This window comes from Suillus fuscotomentosus (genome assembly GCF_016647785.1).
Source record: "Suillus fuscotomentosus strain FC203 chromosome Unknown F5891scaffold_80, whole genome shotgun sequence".
Taxonomy (NCBI): domain Eukaryota; kingdom Fungi; phylum Basidiomycota; class Agaricomycetes; order Boletales; family Suillaceae; genus Suillus; species Suillus fuscotomentosus.
The window spans coordinates 52598-75234 of record NW_024539592.1 but is presented as its reverse complement, the minus strand read 5'-3'; the positions used below and the strand labels follow the sequence as shown (position 1 = coordinate 75234).

Here is a 22637-nt window from a genome sequence, read left to right as displayed (position 1 = left end):
CCACCTCTTGGAGGACACTGTGAAGAACGCGTGGAGGTCTCATAACGTTGCATCGGTCCTGTTCCTAGATATCGAAGGGGCCTTCCCCAACGCAGTTACGGCACAACTCCTCCATAACATGCGCATGCGTCGTATCCCGGGCGACCTCATCTATCTAACGGAGCAAGTACTAACTGATCGACTTACGCAGCTCAAATTCGACGGATTCGTATCGGATTGGTTCCCCATCAAGAACGGCATCGGACAAGGGGATCCCTTGTCGATGATCTTATATATTATATACAGCTCAGGCTTGGTGGACGTGGCCAAACCACGCAGAGGTAGGGAATCGATCAAAGAACTGACCTTAGCATTTGTAGATGATACTGCTTTCATCGCCGTGGCGAAGACCTTCGACGAAACTCACCGCATCCTGGCCGACATGCTAGAACGCCCAGGAGGAGGATATGAATGGTCACGGGTCCACAACTCCCGCTTCGAAACCAACAAGTTCGCCTTAATGGATTTTTCCATGAATAAGCGGAAGGAGCATCCTGCCATGACCCTTCAAGGGTCTATCATCCAACCGACACCCACCCATCGCTTCCTTGGGGTGATCCTGGACCAAGAATTGCGTTGGAAGGCGCAGGTCGACAACGCGGTGGCGTGGGGGACCGCATACGTCTTCCAGCTATGTAGACTCTCATCTGCTGCAAAGGGCATTCCTCTGCGACTGATGCGTCAATTATATCAGGCAGTAGCGGTACCAAAGATGCTCTATGCAGCTGACTTGTGGTTCTCACTGGTATATCGAGAAGGAACGGACAGACCCCAACGAGGATCAATTGGAGTCGCCAAGAAGATATCCATAGTTCAACGTATAGCGGCTATTGCTATTACCGGAGCAATGAGAACGACTGCGACGGATCTGCTCGAAATCCACGCTAACCTCTTACCTCCCTCCCTTCTCCTCCAGAACTCTTGCTACAGAGCCACCATCCGTCTTGCTACCCATCCGAAAACCCACCCCCTCTATGAACCGCTGCGTAGAGCTGCAAAGACTTACGTGGGCTCGCACTGGTCCTCCCTCCACAAGCTCACACACCGCTTTGACATCGCCCCCAACGCCATTGAAACCCTCATCCCCTCATGACGCTCCCCAACCTCCACAAATCCTTGGACCACCCATATAGCCAGAACCAAAGAAGAAGCCATAACGGAACATGAACAGCTCGACGACCCCATTCAAGTCTACAGTGACGGGTCAGGATACAAAGGGAAAATTGGAGCCGCAGCAACTCTCTTTTGTGCTGGGAAACCCCCACGAACGTTACATTATCACTTAGGGACGGAAAAAGAACACACAGTGTTCGAAGCTGAAGAGGTAGGTCTTTCATTGGCAGCGCGACTAATATCTACAGAACAGGATGTCACATACCCCATCTCCATCTCCGTTGACAACCAAGCGTCGATTCAAGCCGGCGAGAGCTTTTACTCCCGCCCGGGATCCTATCTCGCCGATCGCTTCCGTAGGATGATGTTGAACATTGCCAAGAGATGCAATAACTTTGCCGTAATGGTGCGCTGGGTCCCGGGTCACTCGGGAGTTCATGGGAACGAGGAGGCGGACAAACAGGCGAAGTTGGCGGCCGAGAGTAGACGGAACAATAGCCCTCCTGCTAAGTTGCCTAAGTTCCTTCGTCATGACACCTTACCGCTCAGTATTTCAGCACTTAAGGAAGTACATCGCAGGGAGACCCACAGCCGTTGGGAGCGCCTTTGGCGCAAATCTCCTAGATACAACCGCATGAACCAACTTGATCCCAAGCTCCTTCGTCGCTCCTTTGTAAAGCTCACAGCGGACTTCCCCAAGAGGCTCACGGGTCTTTACATGGCTCTTCGCACCGGCCATGCACCCCTCAACAAACATCTCCACCGAATAGGCAAAGCTGAGCGCCCATGCTGTCCACATTGCAGAGATGTAGAAGAATCTGTGTTCCACTTCCTAACAACATGCCCGCAATATCAGCGTGAGAGACACCTCATGATATGCGCACTTGGTCGCAGAGCCACGTCCATGCCATTCTTACTATCTGATCCGGTCGCCACGCCTCACTTAGTCCGCTACGTTAACGCCACTGGAAGGATGAAGACCACGTTCGGTGAAGTGCCGCTCCCTCGCATACCTGCAGACAGATAACTCTCGCTTCTTTTGAACAGATAATAATGACCTCGCATGAAGGAAACCCATGCATGCAGCCCACTAGAACCGACCCACCCCGCTTCATCACCCCCCACCTCTCATCCACTCGTTAACATGGAATCATCTTCATCGTCACCACTGGACTCAGCCAGCGAGCCGGAAGAACCTCCCAGTCAATCTCAGGACCTTCTCCCTTACCACACTCACTGCCTTCAGAACGATTCCTGTACATGCCCTTCATGGGCCGAGTATGCGTCTATTTTGTTTAATGATAGTTACATTTATGCTAGAAGAATGGAGTCTCAAGCCGCCTCACCATCTAAAGAATTGCGCGTCTAAAACGGCCGGCAGGAACGGCGGACTGACTGGATACGTTCCAGGTCAGGGCATTCGCGAATTCGGAGACGCACTCAGGGCACAGGGGCCCTTAGACTAGACTGTACTGTCCTCCATAGAGTTTTCTCTCAATAGGACATAAATTGGAATTAAAAAAAAAAAAAAAAAAAAAGTATAAATCGTATTCTGCTACTAAAACAACACCTTTATTTTGCCCGATTAAAGGAACGCATATGTTTGTCTGGAACGAGAGAAAATGTGTAATCGACTCGGATGGGTGGTACATATGAACACTCGAGACGCGTGAAACGAAAAAAATCAAGCATCGACAAGATAGCGAGTAATGTCACGTAACATCGAGTGCTTCAGACTCATGATAGAGGCAACCTTGGAGTTTGAAGATAGTCCTGCACGCAGTTCAGGTTACAAGGTTAGAAAACATCATTGGGATGGTGACATACCTGTGCAAGTTTTTCCCCTTCGCGTAGAATAGTGAGGCAAGAGCGCAGATCCTTCAAACACCACTGCCTTTCAAGCCAGGAGAGGAGATAACGATCCCAGAAAGACTTGAGTATACAAGTAAGCCTCTCATCCCGCGGGTTTGGAGCTCGAGAGAGATGGAGGGCCCAGTTTTGACATGCATACTTCAAAGCATCGGAGGTTGATCGACTTCGTTCCCATGCTTGGCTTGCGAAATCAATAAAGGCCACCATTGCATGGATGGTCTCCACGTCCGGTAGAGGACGATTGTATGTTGACGCAAAGGTCGAATGATCCTGGTGCCTTAACGCCAAAAAGGCCGGAAACAACAAGAAATCCGGCAAGTTCTTGAATTGCTGAATTACTTGAAAAGTGGGCTGTAGAAGCGAATCTGGGGCAATGATGTAATCTCCGGTTGCTTCCAACGTGCTCGAGTATTCTTCCATTGTCACCCAGAGAGTCGTTAACCGCCATGTCTGACCCTGGGGTGTCTGCAACCAGTCACGCCCACCCAGGGTCTGCAACCAATCTCTCCCTACCTGGGTCTGCAACCAGTCTTTCCCTCCTGATGTCTGCAGCCATTCTCGCTTATCTGTAGTCCTCAGCCACTCTTGCCCGCCTTGGGTCTGCAGCCACTCTCGCCCCTCCGGAGTTTGTATCCAGTCTTTTCCTCCCTGTGTCTGCAGCCACCCTTGTGCGCTTAGGGTCTGCAGCCAGTTCTCCCCTCCTTGAGTCTGCAGCCAGTCTCGCCCACCCTGGCTCAGCAGCCAGTATCTCCCGACTTGGGTCTCCAACCACGGTAGCCAATGTCGCCCGCCCAGGGCTTGCAGCCAGGCTTGTGTACCCGAGGTCTGCAGTGGCCCTCCCCCACCTGTGATCTGCAGGCCAGCCTCAGTGGAAGAGGTCGGTGAGGGTGGGTCTGAGGTGTCGTCTAAGGTCTGTACAGGCTCAGATGTATTCAAGGGGTGGAGGTACGAGTTATGCTCAGGCTTTTCCGGGATCAGTAGTTGGTGTCCCGTGTAGTAAGGAGTTTGGAGCCGCCAGTTGGTCTGCAGCCAGCCCTTCCCTTCCTTTGTAAGCAGCCAGCGCTCCCCTCCCTCGGTTTGTAGCCAGCGCTTCCCTCCCATAGTCTGCAGCCAGCGCTTCCCTCCCTCGGTTTGTAGCCAGCGCTTCCCTCCCATAGTCTGCAGCCAGCGCTTCCCTCCCTCGGTTTGTAGCCAGCGCTTCCCTCCCATAGTCTGCAGCCAGTGCTCCCCTCCCTCAGTTTGAAGCCAGCCCTTCCCTCCCTCGGTCTGCAGCCAGCCCTTCCCTCCCTCGGTCTGCAGCCAGCCCTTCCCTCCCTCAGTCTGCAGCCAGCCCTTCCATTCCTCGTTCCTAAGCCAGCCCTTCCCTGCCCGGGTCTGCAGCCAGCGCTCCGCTCCCTCAGTTTGAAGCCAGCCCTTCCCTCCCTTGGTCTGGAGCCAGGCATGCCCATCCCGGGTATCCAGCCAGAATTGCAATTTTAAATTACGATGCTCCCGAAGCCATAGTAGACCTATAAGCACTTGCAGTGGCTCAGGTGGCTGGCCAATAAAGTCCAATGTAGATTTTAAATTCTGAGGTTCGTGCAATTCTATAGTTTGGCTATGCTTTGTCAATTCTGAGAATGCGTCTAGAAGGGCCGTGCTTTCTAGAAGGTCGTGCACCATCAAGCGGAGACAGGACAGAGCGAGGAGAGAGTGGGGTGATGCGATGTTGTGTACTTGACAGAGGGAGGAGTTTGAGTGGTGAGAAACATAGTCACGGACGGAGGAGTGGTAGATATTCACGGGGAGACTGCTGTCAGTAGGAACATCTATCACAGATCGTAGCTGTATCAGTATACTTTCGACGTCCCTGCCCTCACCAGGGCCAAGAAGTTTTGAAATTTGTGCCATCGGCAGAGGGTCTGCAAGGGCAGTGATAACAGACAAGTGCAGGTATGCGAGTGTTGGGTCAGCGCACGTGGAAAGGATTCGGTCGTACAACTTGTACACCTCTGTTCCTGGTAGCAGTTCGCTCGTTAACTCGAGCATGAGCTGAAGTCGATCGCGGGGATCGTTGTGTCGATCATCAATAAACTTCATCATCGTGGATGCCACAATAAAACGTCTGCCTGCTCTGCTCGCCAGCCGCGCAAGTTCATCAGTCGATGGCTGTGGAAAATCGGGATGACGAGTGCCCAGCTCTCTGAATGAATGCTGCAAGAAAACATATATGTCATTGTCAACGTCTACACCATCTAACGAGATAGTGGCAGCGACTCCCTCCCCGGAAGTTCTCACTGGTATCTCGCACACCAGTGGACGTATCTCTTCTGTCTGCATAGCTTTGTGAATATACTCTTCCGAACGACTCGTGAGCAGGATGTGGGTTATGGGCAGACCAGGCTCGCGAAGAGCTTCGCCAAGTAAGGAGATAAGATCAGTGAGCTCGCTCTCGGATGTGTCGTCCTCGGGAGATTCAGAAGCGCATTCGTCAAGGGCATCAATAACAAACGTCAAAGGCGGGCATTCACGCAGTCTGAGTTTGAGCCTCTGGAGGGGTTGAAGAAATAACGCCTCCATCTGGTCGCGAAGAGATGTGTCGTGATCTAGCAAAGTAGGATTGTCGAGGATGATTCTATTCACGTCCTCCCGGATGCTGGGGAAATTGCTTGCAAGCTGGTAGATAAGAGTCGCGAAGAAATAACCAGTTGTGCGGCGCTTCGTGTGCTTGCGCGAAAAAAAGAATGTTCCTGCAAGCCGCTTTTCCTTGCTTCCTTCTTTCACTTTCAGACCTCTCATTCTTTCGGCTACAGTGAATGCTACAGCAGATTTTCCTACACCTGCCGTGCCATGCAGCCAAATGAGTTGACTGTTTCCTCGACGGTCCAATGACTCGTAGATGTAGTTGAGAAGGACCACTCTGGTCCCTTCCAGACATTTCGGATGGGGCTGACGCTCACGAGAGTCATATTGGGCACCCTTGACAGCAACCTGGGCAAGCTTTTCCCAAGTTCCTTCAGACATATTATCTAAGAGTCGTCAAAAAGGTCAAACGGCGAGACATTAGGTATGATAATACTGACATGACACTTTCAGAAAGGATTATCGTTATCGTGGTATGTAACTGACTGCCGTTCGATGATTGATGGTTATCGATGATCGATAAGTGACTGCAGCACTGAGTCCAAGACTCTAAGTCCGTGCGATTCGGTTACCTGAAAAGTTTCTGCTTCGATAGTAGCCGGAAGCCACACATGCTGTAAATTCAGTGACGGGCAACAAATGGTCAACCAGATACTGATCACTTGAAGTGCTTGTCGCAATACCACACTTACTAACAACTCGGACGATCTTATCGCACGCACACTGCACGCAAAATGAGAGAAGTACAAGCACGAGAGCCCATAGAGTGAATGTCGTAAAGCAGATTGACTGTAAAATAGTGTCCACAGTCAAAGTAGGACCATCATGGTTAAACGGTTGACTCGAGCTCTTCGAGCCTTTGAGGAATGAATAAGAATCATAACACATGCATATATATAAATACTGAACGATGGCGCGTGTGCGAAAGCACCAGGAACAGAAGAAGTTCTTCTGTCTAGAGGACCTCAAGTTCCGAGTATCAGGTGCTATCGAAGTCCTCAGCGTGAAGTTGCACATAGTTCAAAAACCCAGTTTTCCTGTACCAGCCAAGGTCAGCCTAACTTCGATATTCCAAGGCAACTTACTCACCGCCCAATCTTCGTCGTGAAATGTCGCGCCAGAGGTTGACGTGACGCTTTTGGCAGACACACTGGGGAAGGCGACCAATATGGTTCGTGATTAGCATCCAACGAGGTTAATAGATAAACTATCGCAGGAAGGGTTGGTTGGTTGAACGAAATGCCATGGTTCTGGAACCCGAAGCCTAGTGGCTGGTGAAAGCCATGCCTATCTTGGTGATGGAACTGATTCGCAGCAAACTGGAGATTTGCTACATGTGTTTGCGTCATAATAGGTTTTGATCGAAAATCCCTGACATAAAAATCTTGATGGGTTCCAACATGGGTCACTGTCGTAATGGGTGAGCAACGACATCGTAAGATCGTGCAGGACCGAGAAAATGCTCACCAAGGATCAAATCCTCCGGCCTAATGTCACCATCGGCCGCGTGGCCCTTGCCGTTCCTCAATAGATATTGCCATGCATCCTTGACACAAGAAAGATAGGCTTCATGCACCACCACGACATCAATCTGACTGTACGGAGGCACTGCGACGGGCCACCTTGTATACAATGTCATTATCACAATTTCTGTCAGGTAAAAAATCTCACCCTGCGAGAGCTTCAGGTAGCTCGTAGGCTTGGAGAGGTTGTCTGTGTATCGGGATATGCTCCCAGCACCAGTGCTCGCCGTGCGACCGCTGAGATAGGCTGAGCGGAGCCTTTCCGTCTTTGATGACGTTGCTGAGAAGAACGAAGGATCCAAAGTCTCCCTCGACCGGAATGTAGCCGATGTCACCGACAGAAAATTTATCAGCCGGCACGTTCTTTTCATACCATGTATGACCATGAGCGCCTTCAGAATTCCAAGTGAGATCCCGTATTTGTCGCAGAGTCAGTGAAGGAGTCTTAGACTCCGTTTCTTCAATCAGTGCTTCTAACTGTGTTGGGAGTACGGGAGACTGCCTTCCGCTGGGAAGCAGGGCTCGTGCCAAAGTGACGAGGTGGTTGATTTTCTTTTGCATCTCTTCCGTCACTGTAATGATGTGAGCGAGAGTTTCATCATGAGCTTGAATTCATACCAAATTCTTCCCCTCTGTCATATGAGTACGTGACGCGCCCATTGTTTGGTAACATCTTGCGCGTTCCTTAGTATGAAGCTCAAAGCATACGAGGACGATGCTTACTCGCAAACACGCATCTAGCAGTGTATGCGCTAACCCGTAGTTTCGTGCAGTATACCACTCGCCGTCCCGAGGAGGCGGCAGACCAACCACAAGAGTTTTGAGAGAATCGACTCGCAATGAGGAAGCCTGCACGATCATAAATATGAGTCGCAAGGCAAATCAGGCGACGGACCTCGATAAAATCCTGAACCTTATTCTCATCCAGGCTGAGTTGTCTCTGGACGTACACTGCTGCGTCCTAGATAGCTATCAACAAAAGAACGACAGCATATTTGTGGCGAATCATTCACAGCAAGGTCGCGATACTGTATCTCGCTGTATCAAACACTGATCACCTAACCAAAAGAAAGACCTTACAAAACGCAACATGAGCTCTATCGAGGTCCCTAGACTTGATGAGCGCAGCATTTCGCGAACCAGAGCTTGAGGGCTCTGCGTCTGAACTGTTCTTGTATTAGATGACACGTCACGAACACTCGACAGGATAAATACCATTCGCTAGCAAGATAAAAGGAGTCGGGGCTCGTTCATCCGAAAACCCAAGCATCTGAGGTAAATTGGGGTGACTAGAAAATGAGACTAGGTGGAATCAAAGTGCTTCATGTGACATACTAAAGATTCTGCAGCATCTTGACGTCTCGCAGCCATTTCTGAAAACCCAATTTGAGCAACACTCCGTAGACGCGAACATGACCACGTTACAGAATATGCATTGTCCTTGTCATCATCGTATTTCTTGATCAAGGCTCGTTGCCCTTGTACCTGGACTTCCGTTGCACCAGCCCACCATCCGTTCTGCAATCGAGACCGGCCGCGCAAGATAACCTCTGACTGGTGATATCGTCGAAACTAGTGTAGTATACGATGCATGAGCAAGCTAAAAAAAATACAATGGAACTTATTGCTAACCCCATGGTCATCTTCTAGGGTCAATGATAACAGTTCCGCAGGGAGATAATGATCTGTAAATCTTTTTTCGGGTGGTGATAAGGGTTCCCCTCCTGCCGTCACCGGAAGATCGGATTCAGCAACTATACACTCAGCTGCATCGCCGATCCCTGGGCTTCGTATCTCTATGACCGAGTCTGGTTTATTCAAAACCTCATGATAGGCAGGCGGAGGTGGGGCATCGATGACTCTTTCAGCTGTTGCGTTCGAAGCTGTACTTCCTCTCAGTGAGTTCACGGCGAGGTGTATATTGATAAGAGTAGCGAGCTTCATAGCAAGGGCTCTCAGTAATTGAAAGCTGAATTCAACACCACACACACCTGAAAAGCCTGCGCTGCCTCGTCAAGCATGCGCATGTACTCGACCAGAGCGTCGTCAATCGACGACTTACGGAGGAACCTATCACTCCACTTTGAATCGGCCAACTTTCTCATGAACTGATGGATAGAAATCAGGGTGCTGTCAAGAATTGAGAAAATGATTGGTCAAGAATCGTTTTAAGATAACAGCCAGGTGTACCTTTCAAACCTTTCCAAATTCCTAAGAAGTGCTTCCGGAGCTTCATGGTATCGTCCACGTATTTGTTCGTCGATGTCAATTAGTATTTGTGCAGCACGACGCGCCAACCGATCACAGGCGGACTTGTTAACTTGAATATTCTACATGAAGGCGAACATAAGTCGAAGCACGCGAAAACATGTATATTTCAAGTATTCACTCACCTGGATAGTTTGCAAGATGAGTAGCAAGACTGAGACAGCGGCACTGGCTGGAGGAAACTGCATGGTTGCCATGAGATCCCTGGCGAAAGCCGTAGTAGTGATTGCTGCTTGCAAAGGGTCAATATCAATCCCTGGCTTTTTCATACGAATGAATCTAAGTGGCATAGTGAAGAACTTGAAGTTGATTGAGAGCAGTAGTTGGGTTGTTGTACCGAAGGGACAGCCCAGGGACGTGGTAGACGAAAAAGCAAGTCGGGAAAACTGTAGTAATAGCTTAACTGAGACCTCGTGGTGTACCGTGTAGACCGATATCACAGAGTATCACAGACGAAAACTGTAGACACATCCGTCATGCTGCTATGCATGAGAGTTCAGTGCTCAGCGGAGATAACAAGGAGGTCGCCAGGTCAGACCGTCAGCACGAGCTCTGACAGTCAATGTACCTTAATTATACCTCCACAACATTGCATTTTATTACTCGAACGATGCATGGACAATGACAGAAAATTTTGGCTAGTGTCATTGAAATTATAGTGATCGCATCATATGAGTGTCACGTTTCTGAGTTGAACAGGGAGAGCGGAAGACAAGAAAAGCTATCGAAAATAACTCAACCTTGACTCAAGATTTAGCTATTTATAGACGTTCATTCCGTAAGTAGCACGAAATAATATCCCGTCATTGATATTGTAGCAGGGTTAATCCAGAGGACTGCTCTTAGTACTACGAACGTCAATTAATGTAGCCACTAGGTGCTCGGTTTCTTGTTTCTTTCTCCCCTGATTTGATTGCCCATCTCAAGTGCGCGTTTCCCTTCTAACCAAAGCATCGCCTCTGCCATTCCACAATTTATCATTCAAGAATTCATCTGAAATGAGCTTGACCATACCTTGATAGGTCTTCGGGACGACTTGTCTAACGACCGCTGCACCATCATCCGGATACCAAGTGAAACGGAAATCGTTGGTGGTCTGCTCGTGCCCAGTCCGCACATCGACAACATTAGCTTGGACCCCGACATGCTGAAAGACAAACAGGAATTTAGAAGCGAACGGAAAGAAGATTTAGACTTGAAATGTACCACTACACCAGGGAGCTCCCCGGGAGGGGTAGTATGAAGAATTTGCGAGGTCAACCGTAAAATAGATCCTATAGGAACGGGTTTGGCGAAAGAGATACTGTCCAGTGACATGAATGTTACGTGCGAACGTGTGAAGAGTGATGCATTCGCAAAACCAAGCTGAGAGCACTATATCAACGACGTGACTAGCAGCATCAGTAGTCGACACACCTCATAAGCAAGTCGCATGAGATATCCTTTGTGAGATCATTAGTTTTGTACAAGGCAGACTCAAAATAGTCACCTCCGAAGACCTTCTGGTGGACACTTCAAACATGTTATCAAGGCTGCATAAAGACAAAGCGAAATGACAACTAACTTGCGCTCTTGAGGAAACATGAGCATGGTCTTCTCCAAATTTGTCTCGCCCATCCAAACGCGTTCGTAATCGGATAGACCACTGTCTTGAGCATATTGCAAGTAAACCGAGTGCAATTCTTCTGCCTCAGTAGAACTGGGAGGTACCATGGAGAGAGAGCGAAGGGCTAACGATTGCCTGCGCTTCTTTGCATCTAGTACTTGTCCTCAGCGGACCCAACGAGATGTGTGAGACCGTGACGCACTTTCGCCTATTGAATACAGTGCAGTCTCTTCGCGCGAACCAAGTATGAGTGGGTTTACTGGCCGAGCTTTGCGAGTTTGTGCATCCCTGCATACCATAGAGAATCGGCCTGGAGGAACGGCGCTTCTCAAACTAAAGCTCCGACAAGCGGTGATTACTGACCGAGTAGCAGAGTATCTTCCACACCGCTTGCACCGAGTGCTTCCATCTTTACAGCCACCTCCATCGAACTAGTCCCAGTGTAGATGACCATGCCACTCAAACGAATATCCCTGACAGGCGAGAGAGGGGCGAGAACGTCCAGTCTGGGTCAAGTTTTAAAAGCGCAGTTTAACTTTACCTTGACGTCCACTAACCTATCGACAGAAGCGGTGACCATGTAAAAGCCTCTTTCACGTATACGCCCAATTGTTTCCACGTCTGGTCCCAACATATGCTTGTAAGATATCGATCCAGCCAGTGAGTCAAGGTGCTCCATAAGCATGCCAGTCCGAAGTCCACCCCATGCGTTAGTATACCGCTCAAGTAACTCCGGAGACGACGCAAACGGAAGAAGGATTTCGGCGTATGTATCGTGCATATACCGTGGAGGAAGCGGTTGTTCAGGTGCAGGAGCTTCTATGGGATGGTCCTCATTGGAAGACTTCGACGCCGAGGTGGCATTCAAGAGTGCCTCTGACCACAGGACTGGTGTCCTCAATATGATACTAGATCGTGATTAGCTCTGATTTTTGCCGCGTTTCAACATAATCCGTACTTGTGGTGAGCGGGATTGGCCTTCTCGCCTGCAAAGCCGCCAACTCGACATTAGCAATATCGTCAAAACACTCGTTTTGATACTGACTGACGACTTTGAGAAGATCATCCAGCGCTTTGATATCCTGCGTTTCAGTTGTAGCTTTGAGTTCTGTTGAGGTAGTTGTTGCATCGACTGTCTTCCCTAATTGCGCTGGAGAAGACGATATTGACCGCTGCATCAGTAAACCGGTGAGTTCTTGCTGGGGATTATGCTGATTATGGTGCTTTTACATAGTCATATATTGCTTTATATCACTTTATATTCCAATGTGACGAAAACCTTTCCTATATATTACGATGTATGACGATATATGACGATATCTTCTTCTCACAGGTTCTCTGATGCTGAGAGGGGGCGAGGACATATTTAAATGATCTGGTGGGAAGATGCCGTCCTTTCAGCGAACGGAATGCAAACATACTTCCAAATGCTCGACCAGTGGATCAAAAGATTCTATACGTTCACCGCCTTTAGAACGTCGGAAGGCATCCGTGGACCGTGGATCCAACACCTTCTCCAAGAGTACTAGTTAAGTACTAGGCTCGAGTTGGGCTTGAGTACATTTACATCTTTGGCTTAAGATAAGTTGCCGAGAGCCGGAGCCTCAGATCTGTCACGTTATGAGTTGGAATGTAAATTCTAAGGCTCTAATCTAAGTACAACTGTAGTTCCACATATCCAGCGTATGATTCTAACGACAAAAACTGCGCCAGTCTACTGATTAATTCTTCCTGGCAAAAAGCTCACCAAAGCATACCTGCAGAACATAGTTCAGCGCTCAGCGTCCAGTCGGTGATTTAAAGTTGTGCGTAACTCACTTCCCGCTTGTTCTCCACTTTTCGCCTTTGTTATCAAGATTCTCCGCTACTTTCTCATCTATGCCCACCGCTACGTCAGCCTTATTCGTACGAAGACTGAGAAGCGGGAACGATCCTGCCAGTGGGCCTGCCAAATATCATTCTTAAGCAAACGACGAAAAGTATTTGTGGGTTACTGACCGATCGCGGTTGGAAACGGAGTGGACACAGGCCACTTAACATCACCTGCAAGTCTGAGGTCGGGTCGCAACAATGTTACGGATATTACAAAAACCTAAAGACACACTCACTTGCGATAGCTTCGGCGCAGCATGAGAATTCAGGTCTGGAGATCAGTATCGTAATGAAATCTACTCACTTGAGGTCCCCCTAAGACATGCATATTTCGAATGCTAAGTCTTTGGAAGTTGACAGGTGCTACTCACTTTGAAAATAACCAAGCCAGAACCACTCATCCACTGCCCTAACTCCGGTGCTAGTTCGTTCATGTTCCAGTAAGGCCACGGACCATTCCAAAACTCCGTCATCTTCTGTCCATTGCTAATATCTGTGGCGAGAGTGAAGATGCCCTTATCTATATAATTTTTCCATCGAGTGACCATATGCTGCAAGTGGGCAACAGAATCTGGAGTAGTTGTGGAGTTTGGTGGAAAGAATGTGGGAGAAAGAAGAGACGAAATAGTGTTCGCAAAGTCGGTAGGGGTGACATCAGAAACGAACCATGGGAACAATTTCGGGCTTGTGAGTGTCGTCAGTGGTCATGATCGTTTTAAAGTTAGAATCTCACGACAACGTACTGGAACACGACTTGAGAGAAGTATGGAGTGTAAGTGACCAAAAAGTCCGCAAAAACGAAGTCTGTGAATAGCTGTATTTCGAGGTCACCAATATTGCTTGCAGAAACGATAAATAACGAACCTCAAAACCAGCTGTTCATAACAAATGATCAGACACAAGAGCAGTAAAAAGTGGTGAATAGTACCGTTGTCTAGCACAAAATCTAAACGCTTTCCTTGATTGGCCAGAGTTTTGATGTAACTCCAAACAGCACCTTGGTCGTCCTTAAGGATGAAATCTGACCGAGCCTCCTGAGCCTCTTTACCGACCGTCTGCAGGTGCTCTATGTCCGACGGCGAGAGGTGCGTCAAGAGGGAAAGATCCTATATCGATGTCAACGATCTGCGAAAAGGAGCCACACGGCAGACTTGCTGTTGCATTGCCCCTAGATCGAGCGTCTATTAAAAGCCACGAAAACAAAAATATAGACCAACCAAAGGCACATCTGAATCATCTCTTTAAACAATACTTCAAGTTTATCGGAATCCCCCTGAAGTTTGACCTTCTCGCTTTCTAATTCGTGCATAGTGGTTGCGATTTCTAGCAAAAGCACATCATGTCAGTCACACTCGAGAAATTTGGGATCTGGTCGAACATACGATAGATAGCTGCTCCGCTGTTCTTGAACATTTCTTCCTTTTGGGTAGAAAATGGGTCATACCCGCGCCAGGATGTTCTCTGGTTAAAATACGTGCGGATCAAACGATATCTATACGTGTCTAAGCATGCAGTAGCTCCTGTTCGAGGTGACATACAAGTAGCATCTGCACGTATAATTCAGCGATTTGAAGTTTATGGGGCAGATATGACCTACTCTGCATACAACCATGGTGCCCTGAACCAAGTGTCGCGGGATGCCTGTTTCAGACTTTCAAGTTCCGCATTATATTCGGCGACCAGAATGTCCCCATCCTGAGGTATGTTTCTGTGTCATATAATCAGAATATTGAGGGATCTAAGATACGTTGAGGAAAGACGATAGTCATGTTCTACCCACTCGAGATCGTGGTCCCTTGCCATTCGATACTTCAAACGGCTTATTTCTGAGATAATTTCTTGCCCCTCTGTTATCTTCTTAGACAGTTCCTCTGCCTTGGAAACGTCGGAATCGCGGACTTGTTGAATTTCTAAAGTCATGTTATGGAGAAGACGATGCACATGATCGATGATGTTTGTCAAGATGATGGGCCACCTCTTCACTACTGTGTCATATCTTGATGGACGTCCAGTCAACTACAGAACTCTCGGAGCGCGAGGGAAAGGAGACTCACGAGAATCTGGATGATTAGACCCATCAGCCTTCTTCTCACGTCGTGCGCAAGGGTCAACTCACCCAGATGTATCAGTTGGATCGTAAGGTGGGTATGGTGCTTGGAACATCTTGTAGTTCGTGAATTATGTTCTCTTCGACCTTGTAAGAAGGGAACCAAAGATGTTGGTGATCGACTGATCAATTCAATGATTGCGAACTGGAAAGACTAGCTCAAAACTGTGGGAAATAGCAGCAGACTTCTTTAATCTATAGCCAATCATGGGGATTTCTCTATCCACACGTACACCCAAATACACTCAATTATGCACTCTTGAGGTCGAGCTAGGTTGTATAGCAGTCGCGGGTGGCACCTCGGGACAGGCTAGGCGATGACGTGCAATTGAGACACATGAAACATATCGCCAACGATTTGACTACGCGTGAGCGCCGCGCCGCGCGCGTGACATAATAGCGGGTACTGAGCTCGGATTTCTACGGAAGACTCCATCAACCATGATAATACTAGGCTCAGTAGACTTGGGCTGGGGTAAGCAGACGCTGGCCCTGCGTCGCAATCTAAAGTTCCAAAGTTTCGGGTCTTGGTTCACTCACCTTCGAAGCGCACGTCGGGCCTTTCAGGAGCATATACCATCTATAGTGTCACTTCACTGTTTTCTTCGGCTACAGATGAATCATATAATCCATACATCCCACCGATCTCTCCTACCCGCATAACAGTTCAACGGCGGTTCTCTCACTTCATCATGTTACACACTTCGCTAACTAGATGTCTTCCTGGTATTGCACTCCCACCACTCCCTGAGAAACAGTATGCTGGGCGGTTCAGTGCTGATTTTGTCGAGGCTCGTAGAGGCAAACTCGAGAGATATATTGGGTGTATTGTGAGGCACCCTGTTGCACGATATGCCGAAGTTGTCACGTCTTTTCTTGGTTGCGACAATGATGCGGTGAGCGTGAATGATAGGTTTACTTTTGCTGTTTAACCCATGTTAAAGGATTGGAAACGGCTTATGCCCCAATTACTTTCAATGCCTGATGCTGGGCCTTCATTCTTCGCACACGTTTTTCATCCTGCATTCAACGTAGATGTGGACGATGCCACAGAAGTAATCGATTGCTTCAGCCGTCACACCCTTGCAGTGGGCAAGGGCACGCAGAGTTTGAGTTTTTGGTCGCATTCGTGAAGTGAGACTAGGTGAGTACGGGCGTCAGTTGTGCCAAGTTATCATCATGACGTGCTTTCCATAGATGTCGAAAGCCGAACGATTGTTGTCGTACTCATTATTGTCCTTGATTACGTCGACACCTTTGTCATCTACTCCCCTGGGGATTAACGAAGATCCGGGGGACACCCCTCAACAGAGAAACGGGCTCTTGAACGAAGAAGGAGCTTGGTGTTGGCGTGAAGACTGTCAAGGTGCTCACGTGGATTCCTGAGTTCATGACTAACTGAGACATGACTCGAAGGTTATCTGAAGCTCACAAAGCGATGCAGAAAACATCAGATGGTCTGCAGATTGTTGCAGACCTGTATGAAGATCATGTCTGTGTCATGTTCCTCATGCAAGACTTGTACTAACCACAGACGAAGGCCCGGTGTACCCAGCTTGCAACTCGCGGCGCCTTCAAGGGTGTTGCTCATTCATACCAGGTATCTTGGATTGTTCGATCACCGTCTTTGCCCTGAGTGTGATCGTTCCAGGGAATTGTTGAAACTCACCAATCTACTCTTTCACGATATAAAAATGCTCTCAAATTGGGAACGGTCGGAACGTTCACAATTTTTGTGGAAGATAATGGCTTGATGCATTTGTCCAGTCAAACGATGAGATGGCCGCACGCTGCGAAACTGTCTTGAACACTACGATGGCTGAGATGGACACACTACGACCAGAAAGTGGAGAACTTTAGCACAATAATGAGGGAGTATCTTGATGGAGAGATACACTTTTACAAACAGGTCCTGCACAAGTTGAAGGCAGCCCGGCGCACATTTGACGCTCCGTGTTTTGACGAACTGAGCAGGATTTAGAAGCCCCGAAACTGAATCCTCCACCACTGCCGCAGCCTGTCCTCGTGTCTATCACTCAGCGTCTATGAAACCAGGAGGCCAGTGAATTCGGCAATACGCAGGGGGATCAGAGCACTACTATGAAAGTCCCGGCCTGGTAGGAAGGGGAGTCTTTTGGGGAAAATGTGGGCTAAATAAAGTACCTGATGCGGTATAAAAGCTGTTACTGTCACTTCAGGGTGTTGCGTGGCTGATTTAGTTGTATCTAGAATGTTATCAGCAGTTTCCGACACAAAAATCAGGTCGACTCACATGAAACTCTCTATGGACGTCTCTTTTGAATTCTTTATAGCTACTGTCTCCAATCGATTTTGAGACGTTCCGTCTATACCACAAAATGTACGTCTTGGGTCGCGTCTTATTGTCCTTCTTGAAGTGATATTTGCTCGTCCCTTAGGGGTTTTGTTTAAAAGGTGCCCTGTCGTTTGGCTCGCGTCCTCGAAGGAGATCACTGCCCTCCTGGTGACAAGCTCCATGCCGTCCGAGACTATCTACATTACTATGATACTCTTTACTACCCTCAATGTCATCTTGTATGTTTAAAACACTCGAAAACTTTGGCACGTGGCTCAAAGTCTCTCTTGCCTTGCATTTTCCTGTGTAACCCTGTTGCTCTTCCACCTTTTAGCAGGGGCTTTAACTGAATATCCTGGTTATTAGTAGTCTGATAGGTATGCTTGAGGTCTTCTGACTTGCAAAACCCCAATTCTCCAATTTTCCAGTCCCCACTCAGCAGACCTCATCTCCTTGCCATGCTCATTCGTGATAGAAGCATACGTTGATCCAGGAGTCCGCGCGATTCATTCCTTTTCATTCTCCGTGGCCCAGATGGAGGAAAATGCATCTGAGCGCCAATGAATTATCAGCCACAGGGATTCACGCTTCGCAGTAACTTCATTATCATCTGTGTGCTCAGATAGCGGAACTCCGCAAACGCGTAGAATTTGCTGTCTCGGCAATTTATACCGATTCTCATTGTATTGTAGTATTGGGTGTCAAGCTTTCAAGGACTGGGTTGGCTGTTGGGCATTTCGAAACACTATTTTAAATAAACACCTCGACGGATCCTCGACCCATTTTCTCCTCCCTGCAGACCGCTCGCTAAGCATTTCCTTACACAGTACTGCTAGTTGATATAAGTACATGCTCCTGGAAGACAATCGAATTCATGCTATCTTCTGCGTCGAAGTTGGCCACGAGTGTGGCGTGGTATTCTCGAACGCTAAGGATGAGGCGTGGTCCCAGCACAAACATCTGCATGAACAGTAGAATGTCAGAAGCACCACCAAGTATCTGAACTCCCATAGTAGAATGCGCATTCTACACAAATGTTGAGCAGTGGTTACAAGCAGAAGTCAGAGACAGGTCGGCGCACCATGAGCTCAGAGTGAAAAGCAAGCTCGAGGCAAGAGAGGCAAACAAAGCTAGCATGTGCGAAACTTGAGAAAAAGATAACCACATTTACATTACGGGCTCACCTTGCAAAATAAAGCACGTGAGATCTTATCAGCACTCTGAAAAAGTCCCCGGTTGTCGATCCTATCGATGGGCAGAGTCGTCGCAGGTCACGGAAGTGTTTTACGGTAATCCAGACTGAAAGACACAGTGCGACGACCTCCCAAACAGTGTAGATGATCCAAAATATCAAATACAGAAGTTGGTTATCCCCTTCATCTTTGTGGCCGTACATGTGCATGCCAGAGAGCATTAGCTCCTCTGGTGTTTGTCCAATGAGCTGTGTTCTTCATGTCAACAAGTAGAGCTCACCCGCTACAGTGTCCTTCATTGCTATTGATCCAATGACTATGCAAGCAATGATAACAGCCAAAGAGATAACGAGAAGAAAAATGAGCATCATTCTAGATCCCAGATACATGGCATATAAGCGAGAAATCATGATGACTTGCATTGTGTTTTAGTCGAGTCAATATCACAGGTATTGCAGCTGGGTAACTTACCACCCAGCATGGCATATATGACCCCATTTGTCCCATTCAGAGCGTAATTCATAGCATTACCTAAAACACTCAATTAGTGAACACCCTCGTGCTGGTATCAAAAGCTCCGACTTACACCTATTGAGATATTATGTTGAGCCAAGTTCAATGGTCAGAATCTCGCTCACCACTAAATATGAGCGTAGGAATGAGATGATTGTATAATACTCACTGTATCCGTCAGCGAGACCAATGGCAAATCTCCTATGTGCCGTCAGCCTGAGTCAAAAGGATTGAACACAGCACATATGAAACATACCCAGAACACTGACACTAATTGTCAGAAATGAGCGATTAGCACAGTGATAAGTTGTGGATCTCGACACATACACAGCATATGGTATTCCAATATAACGTACCTAAAACATATCAGAGTTAGTATGACCCGTCAACCTACGCTAATAGTATAACATAAGGTACGAACAACCAGATACAGCACAGTCATGAAAGACCAGCGTTGCCTCTGTCGCGGATTTATTGTGTTCTCCTGTTTTCTTCTGATACGGGAATTTGCCACTCACCCATATCAGTTCAATCTATGACACCGTTCTCAGTGAGTTGACTGCTCCGACGATAATATCGACTTACCTCTTGTCCCAGTGTTAGTACTAGAGATATCATGAGAATATCAGCAGTCGTCGAACACTATTCCGCTCATCCCAATCATATACTACAATGACGCCAGCAGCAACTGCGAAACTGCGGGTCAATGTTAGAGCTAGGCATCTTGATGTGACGAACCTGTCCAATAGCTGAAAATAATATCTGAATTGATTGTTGGCCACCAACTGGGATCATTGAAAATTACGGTCATATCTGAAAGATGGGGGTGAGCGAGTGGGAGATGTGAGTGGTGTATAACGGTACTTCCGTGCTGAATATATAATCAGTTGAATTTGATTTGCAAACCAGTACTATTGCGCAGGCCATCACTTGAACACTAAGAAAGTTCCAGTCGTTGGTGATGCCGGCAACTTATTTCCAACGTGATTTTGTGCTGCAAGCTTGCAAAAATAGAGGAGTTCCTTGTGAAATCGTGTAGTCATCGATGCAACACAGCTCAAGCTTCAAGCGTGATGTTGGGTGAAACGGGAAACACGCTCTGTTCAGCCTCGCTGGCTGAGTCTGACTGTCTGATGTGTAACAGCCCTCCAATTACTCATACGAAACAAGGGCCATTCTGCGGTATAGCACCAGAGAATGACATAGTGAGCCGAAGTAGAGCAAATAGTATATCTCACCACCCACTAGATTCAATGCATCGTGCACTTGATTGTTATGGTGATGCCCAGTGAAAAGTCGCAAGAGCCGGGGAGCGCGCCAGCGAGGCTCAGCAAAGAGTAAATGAGGAAAATGAGTGAGATATAGACACAGCGAGAAAGCCGCTAAACGATACAAAGCTTATAATTAGAACATACAAGCGATGACCTGCGGTCGTTGGGTTTTATGCTGTACGGCCTGTATTAACTCCAAGAGTAAAAACGGCGACCGCTAAGTCACTGTCAGGGAGAGCAATGTAGCTGTCGTATTTCCAGTAATTTTTATTGTCGTATTGATATCTAGAAGCATTTTGAATGCCAACCAATCCGTGAAAAGTACAGCTGGTCGTGCATAGTGGTGGAAGAAAGGATGAAAAGTGCTGCACAGCATGACGGGATGGACACAATTGACACCGAGCCGGCAGCTATTCGTGCTTAGATTCACAATTTTGACTACGCGTGACATAGACCCGGGCACTGAGTCAGGAATCACTTGGATACGCATAGGATATATATAAGTAGGTATGTCAGATTCCTGGTGGGTTGGAGATGCGGCCATGCCACACCGATGAACAGGGAATATTTGCACCAGTGGGCTCATACTGCACCGAATTAGTTCGTCTTTATCAAAACATCGTAGTGGCCAGGGCTATCAAATATCAGCTTGTAATAACCAAAAACTTATCGTCAACATACCGATAGATGAGAATCAACGGTTTGTTATTTCCGCCGTCTGGCGGTGTGATATCTTGGAAGTGGGCTTGGCCATCCGGAGAGTGACCATCAAGATATGCAATCCTGATGTGCAGTTTTAGAGCCCGACACAAGGCCGCCACTTGAACATGATCTATTGAATGACATCAACGACTTGAATAGATCGATGTGACTACAACTCAGTATAGTGACCTGCTTCTTTCCCAAGAGGATCGACATATTGCCGACAAAATTCAGTAGGTTCCAATTGTTCTCCTGAATCGTCGAAGAGAAAGCCAGCATAGTCATCGCTCGCGGATTGGATTTGAGCGGTAGTTAAAAGTCGCAAGTACGTGACAATACAGTTTGACGCTGGAGCTTGTCAGCTACAAGGAGGTTGGTCGTACACGAGAAACTCACTTTCGTCTTCAAGAAAGGCAGACAATAGACCTTTATGCGTCAACACTTTATTAGGGTCAGGATCTCCAATGGCATCTACTAGATCCATAAGGGGTTCGCAGAAAGTCGAAATGATATCCGCGTCCATGAAATTACGTTCCATCATTCTTGAGCCTGATTCTATCACGGATTTTGCAGAATAGACGAGATTTGGCGAATCAACAAGGCTGCTAAGGTATGCGTATCCAAGAGCTTATAATATGAAATCTTGAGTTTGCAAAAGACGGAAGTTTACATTAAACTTTACCTCGGTAAAAGCAGTTTCCATCACCTAGTTTAAAGGTTCGCATCAGGTTGTGCGAGTACCTGGCTTCATTGATATACTACCTTTGGTACGGATAATCTTTGTATAACCTCGATTCAGCAAGCTGTCGATCTGCGCCACAAACGATGGGGCGCCAGTGTACTCTGCCCGGAGCTCATGTATCGTCGTCGGTGGAGATATCAGAGGCCGATCTCGACCCATACTCTCCTCCAATAATTTCTAAGAAGGAAGCTGCATCAATCGTGTCCTTAGCGCAGCGTATCGAATAGCAACCAACCTGGCCTAATTCGTAGAATTGAGATCTGTGTGCCCCATCATAGGTATCTGCCAAAGGATGATTACATCGTGCTAATAGTAAGCAGCGCTACATACCTAGCTCTTCCGATAATTTGGCATTACCTGGGAGGTTGGATGACTTGAACTGGGCTCCTTCAGCTTCAGGTACATCGGCATTTCGTGGCCTCGCTAGAGATGATAGCACGTCGTGTGATTCGATAGTTAGACTGAAATGGCTAACTCACGAGGACTGCCAGGCGATGTAGAGCTTGAAGATTGGTTGTTCATAATGATCTTCTGGATGCTAATTGGACGTGCGATACTACTTAAATGTCGTATATGAGTGCTGTTCTCAGTTATCAAGTTGTTATGTACTAGTCGGCCACCGAGATGATTAAAGCCTTCTGTTTTCAATAACACCAAACATGATCAAACATTCTTGAGTCCCCAACGGCCCGGCCGAGACTAACTACTCCGAGCTAGTACTCAAACTTACTACTACAGTAGTACTACTTAGTACACAATTGAGCTGTAAAAGTATGGGTTGACCGCTATTATCGCGCATGTTTCCGACACCCATAGAACCTCCAAATAAAAGTCTGTTCACCTCAGACAACAATGTTCAAAATTATTGGCCCCCTTAAAC

The 22637-nt window shown here is 47.7% G+C and overlaps 6 protein-coding genes across 6 annotated transcripts; 1 reads left to right on the top strand and 5 right to left on the bottom strand.

Moving 5' to 3' along the window:
* Window positions 1-2848: 2848 nt before the first annotated feature.
* Window positions 2849-6141, bottom strand: F5891DRAFT_727467 (uncharacterized protein). The gene is made up of 4 exons (XM_041372984.1): window positions 6087-6141; window positions 4393-6032; window positions 2980-4095; window positions 2849-2925 (listed from the first exon to the last, which is right to left on the bottom strand). The coding sequence occupies exons 2-4, from the start codon at window positions 6025-6027 to the stop codon at window positions 2890-2892; spliced, it is 2787 nt and encodes a 928-aa protein (XP_041219989.1). The 5' UTR covers window positions 6028-6032; window positions 6087-6141; the 3' UTR covers window positions 2849-2889.
* A 245-nt stretch (window positions 6142-6386) lies between these two features.
* Window positions 6387-10150, bottom strand: F5891DRAFT_1062579 (uncharacterized protein). Its single transcript, XM_041362963.1, has 17 exons — window positions 10062-10150; window positions 9563-9961; window positions 9360-9499; window positions 9161-9299; window positions 8802-9107; window positions 8595-8741; window positions 8505-8542; window positions 8385-8458; window positions 8250-8335; window positions 8183-8197; window positions 8065-8130; window positions 7893-8018; window positions 7788-7842; window positions 7318-7741; window positions 7114-7268; window positions 6736-7054; window positions 6387-6683 (listed from the first exon to the last, which is right to left on the bottom strand). Exons 2-17 carry the CDS (start codon window positions 9725-9727, stop codon window positions 6626-6628), a joined length of 2313 nt encoding a protein of 770 aa, XP_041219988.1. The 5' UTR covers window positions 9728-9961; window positions 10062-10150; the 3' UTR covers window positions 6387-6625.
* A 70-nt stretch (window positions 10151-10220) lies between these two features.
* Window positions 10221-12617, bottom strand: F5891DRAFT_1062575 (Thioesterase/thiol ester dehydrase-isomerase). Its single transcript, XM_041362962.1, has 12 exons — window positions 12391-12617; window positions 12089-12218; window positions 12002-12029; window positions 11601-11951; window positions 11407-11549; window positions 11246-11353; window positions 11002-11194; window positions 10927-10949; window positions 10854-10879; window positions 10644-10802; window positions 10452-10584; window positions 10221-10396 (listed from the first exon to the last, which is right to left on the bottom strand). Exons 1-12 carry the CDS (start codon window positions 12460-12462, stop codon window positions 10311-10313), a joined length of 1452 nt encoding a protein of 483 aa, XP_041219987.1. The 5' UTR covers window positions 12463-12617; the 3' UTR covers window positions 10221-10310.
* A 44-nt stretch (window positions 12618-12661) lies between these two features.
* On the bottom strand, window positions 12662-15366 carry F5891DRAFT_1062561 (DUF89 domain-containing protein). Its single transcript, XM_041362961.1, has 18 exons — window positions 15256-15366; window positions 15032-15187; window positions 14970-14975; window positions 14696-14911; window positions 14513-14623; window positions 14454-14462; window positions 14298-14407; window positions 14133-14238; window positions 14071-14083; window positions 13844-14021; window positions 13780-13790; window positions 13659-13729; window positions 13287-13599; window positions 13220-13230; window positions 13152-13160; window positions 13042-13094; window positions 12862-12988; window positions 12662-12800 (listed from the first exon to the last, which is right to left on the bottom strand). The coding sequence occupies exons 2-18, from the start codon at window positions 15076-15078 to the stop codon at window positions 12758-12760; spliced, it is 1434 nt and encodes a 477-aa protein (XP_041219986.1). The 5' UTR covers window positions 15079-15187; window positions 15256-15366; the 3' UTR covers window positions 12662-12757.
* An 89-nt stretch (window positions 15367-15455) lies between these two features.
* On the top strand, window positions 15456-16318 carry F5891DRAFT_727299 (uncharacterized protein). Its single transcript, XM_041372983.1, has 3 exons — window positions 15456-15918; window positions 15967-16166; window positions 16220-16318. The coding sequence occupies exons 1-2, from the start codon at window positions 15715-15717 to the stop codon at window positions 16153-16155; spliced, it is 393 nt and encodes a 130-aa protein (XP_041219985.1). The 5' UTR covers window positions 15456-15714; the 3' UTR covers window positions 16156-16166; window positions 16220-16318.
* A 4592-nt stretch (window positions 16319-20910) lies between these two features.
* Window positions 20911-22279, bottom strand: F5891DRAFT_1195248 (peptidase C65 Otubain-domain-containing protein; the record flags this gene model as incomplete). Its single annotated transcript, XM_041368092.1, has 9 exons — window positions 20911-20947; window positions 20995-21145; window positions 21205-21363; window positions 21412-21642; window positions 21698-21721; window positions 21778-21934; window positions 21993-22039; window positions 22088-22180; window positions 22237-22279. The coding sequence occupies 9 exons, from the start codon at window positions 22277-22279 to the stop codon at window positions 20911-20913; spliced, it is 942 nt and encodes a 313-aa protein (XP_041219984.1).
* Between the last annotated feature and the right edge of the window lie 358 nt (window positions 22280-22637).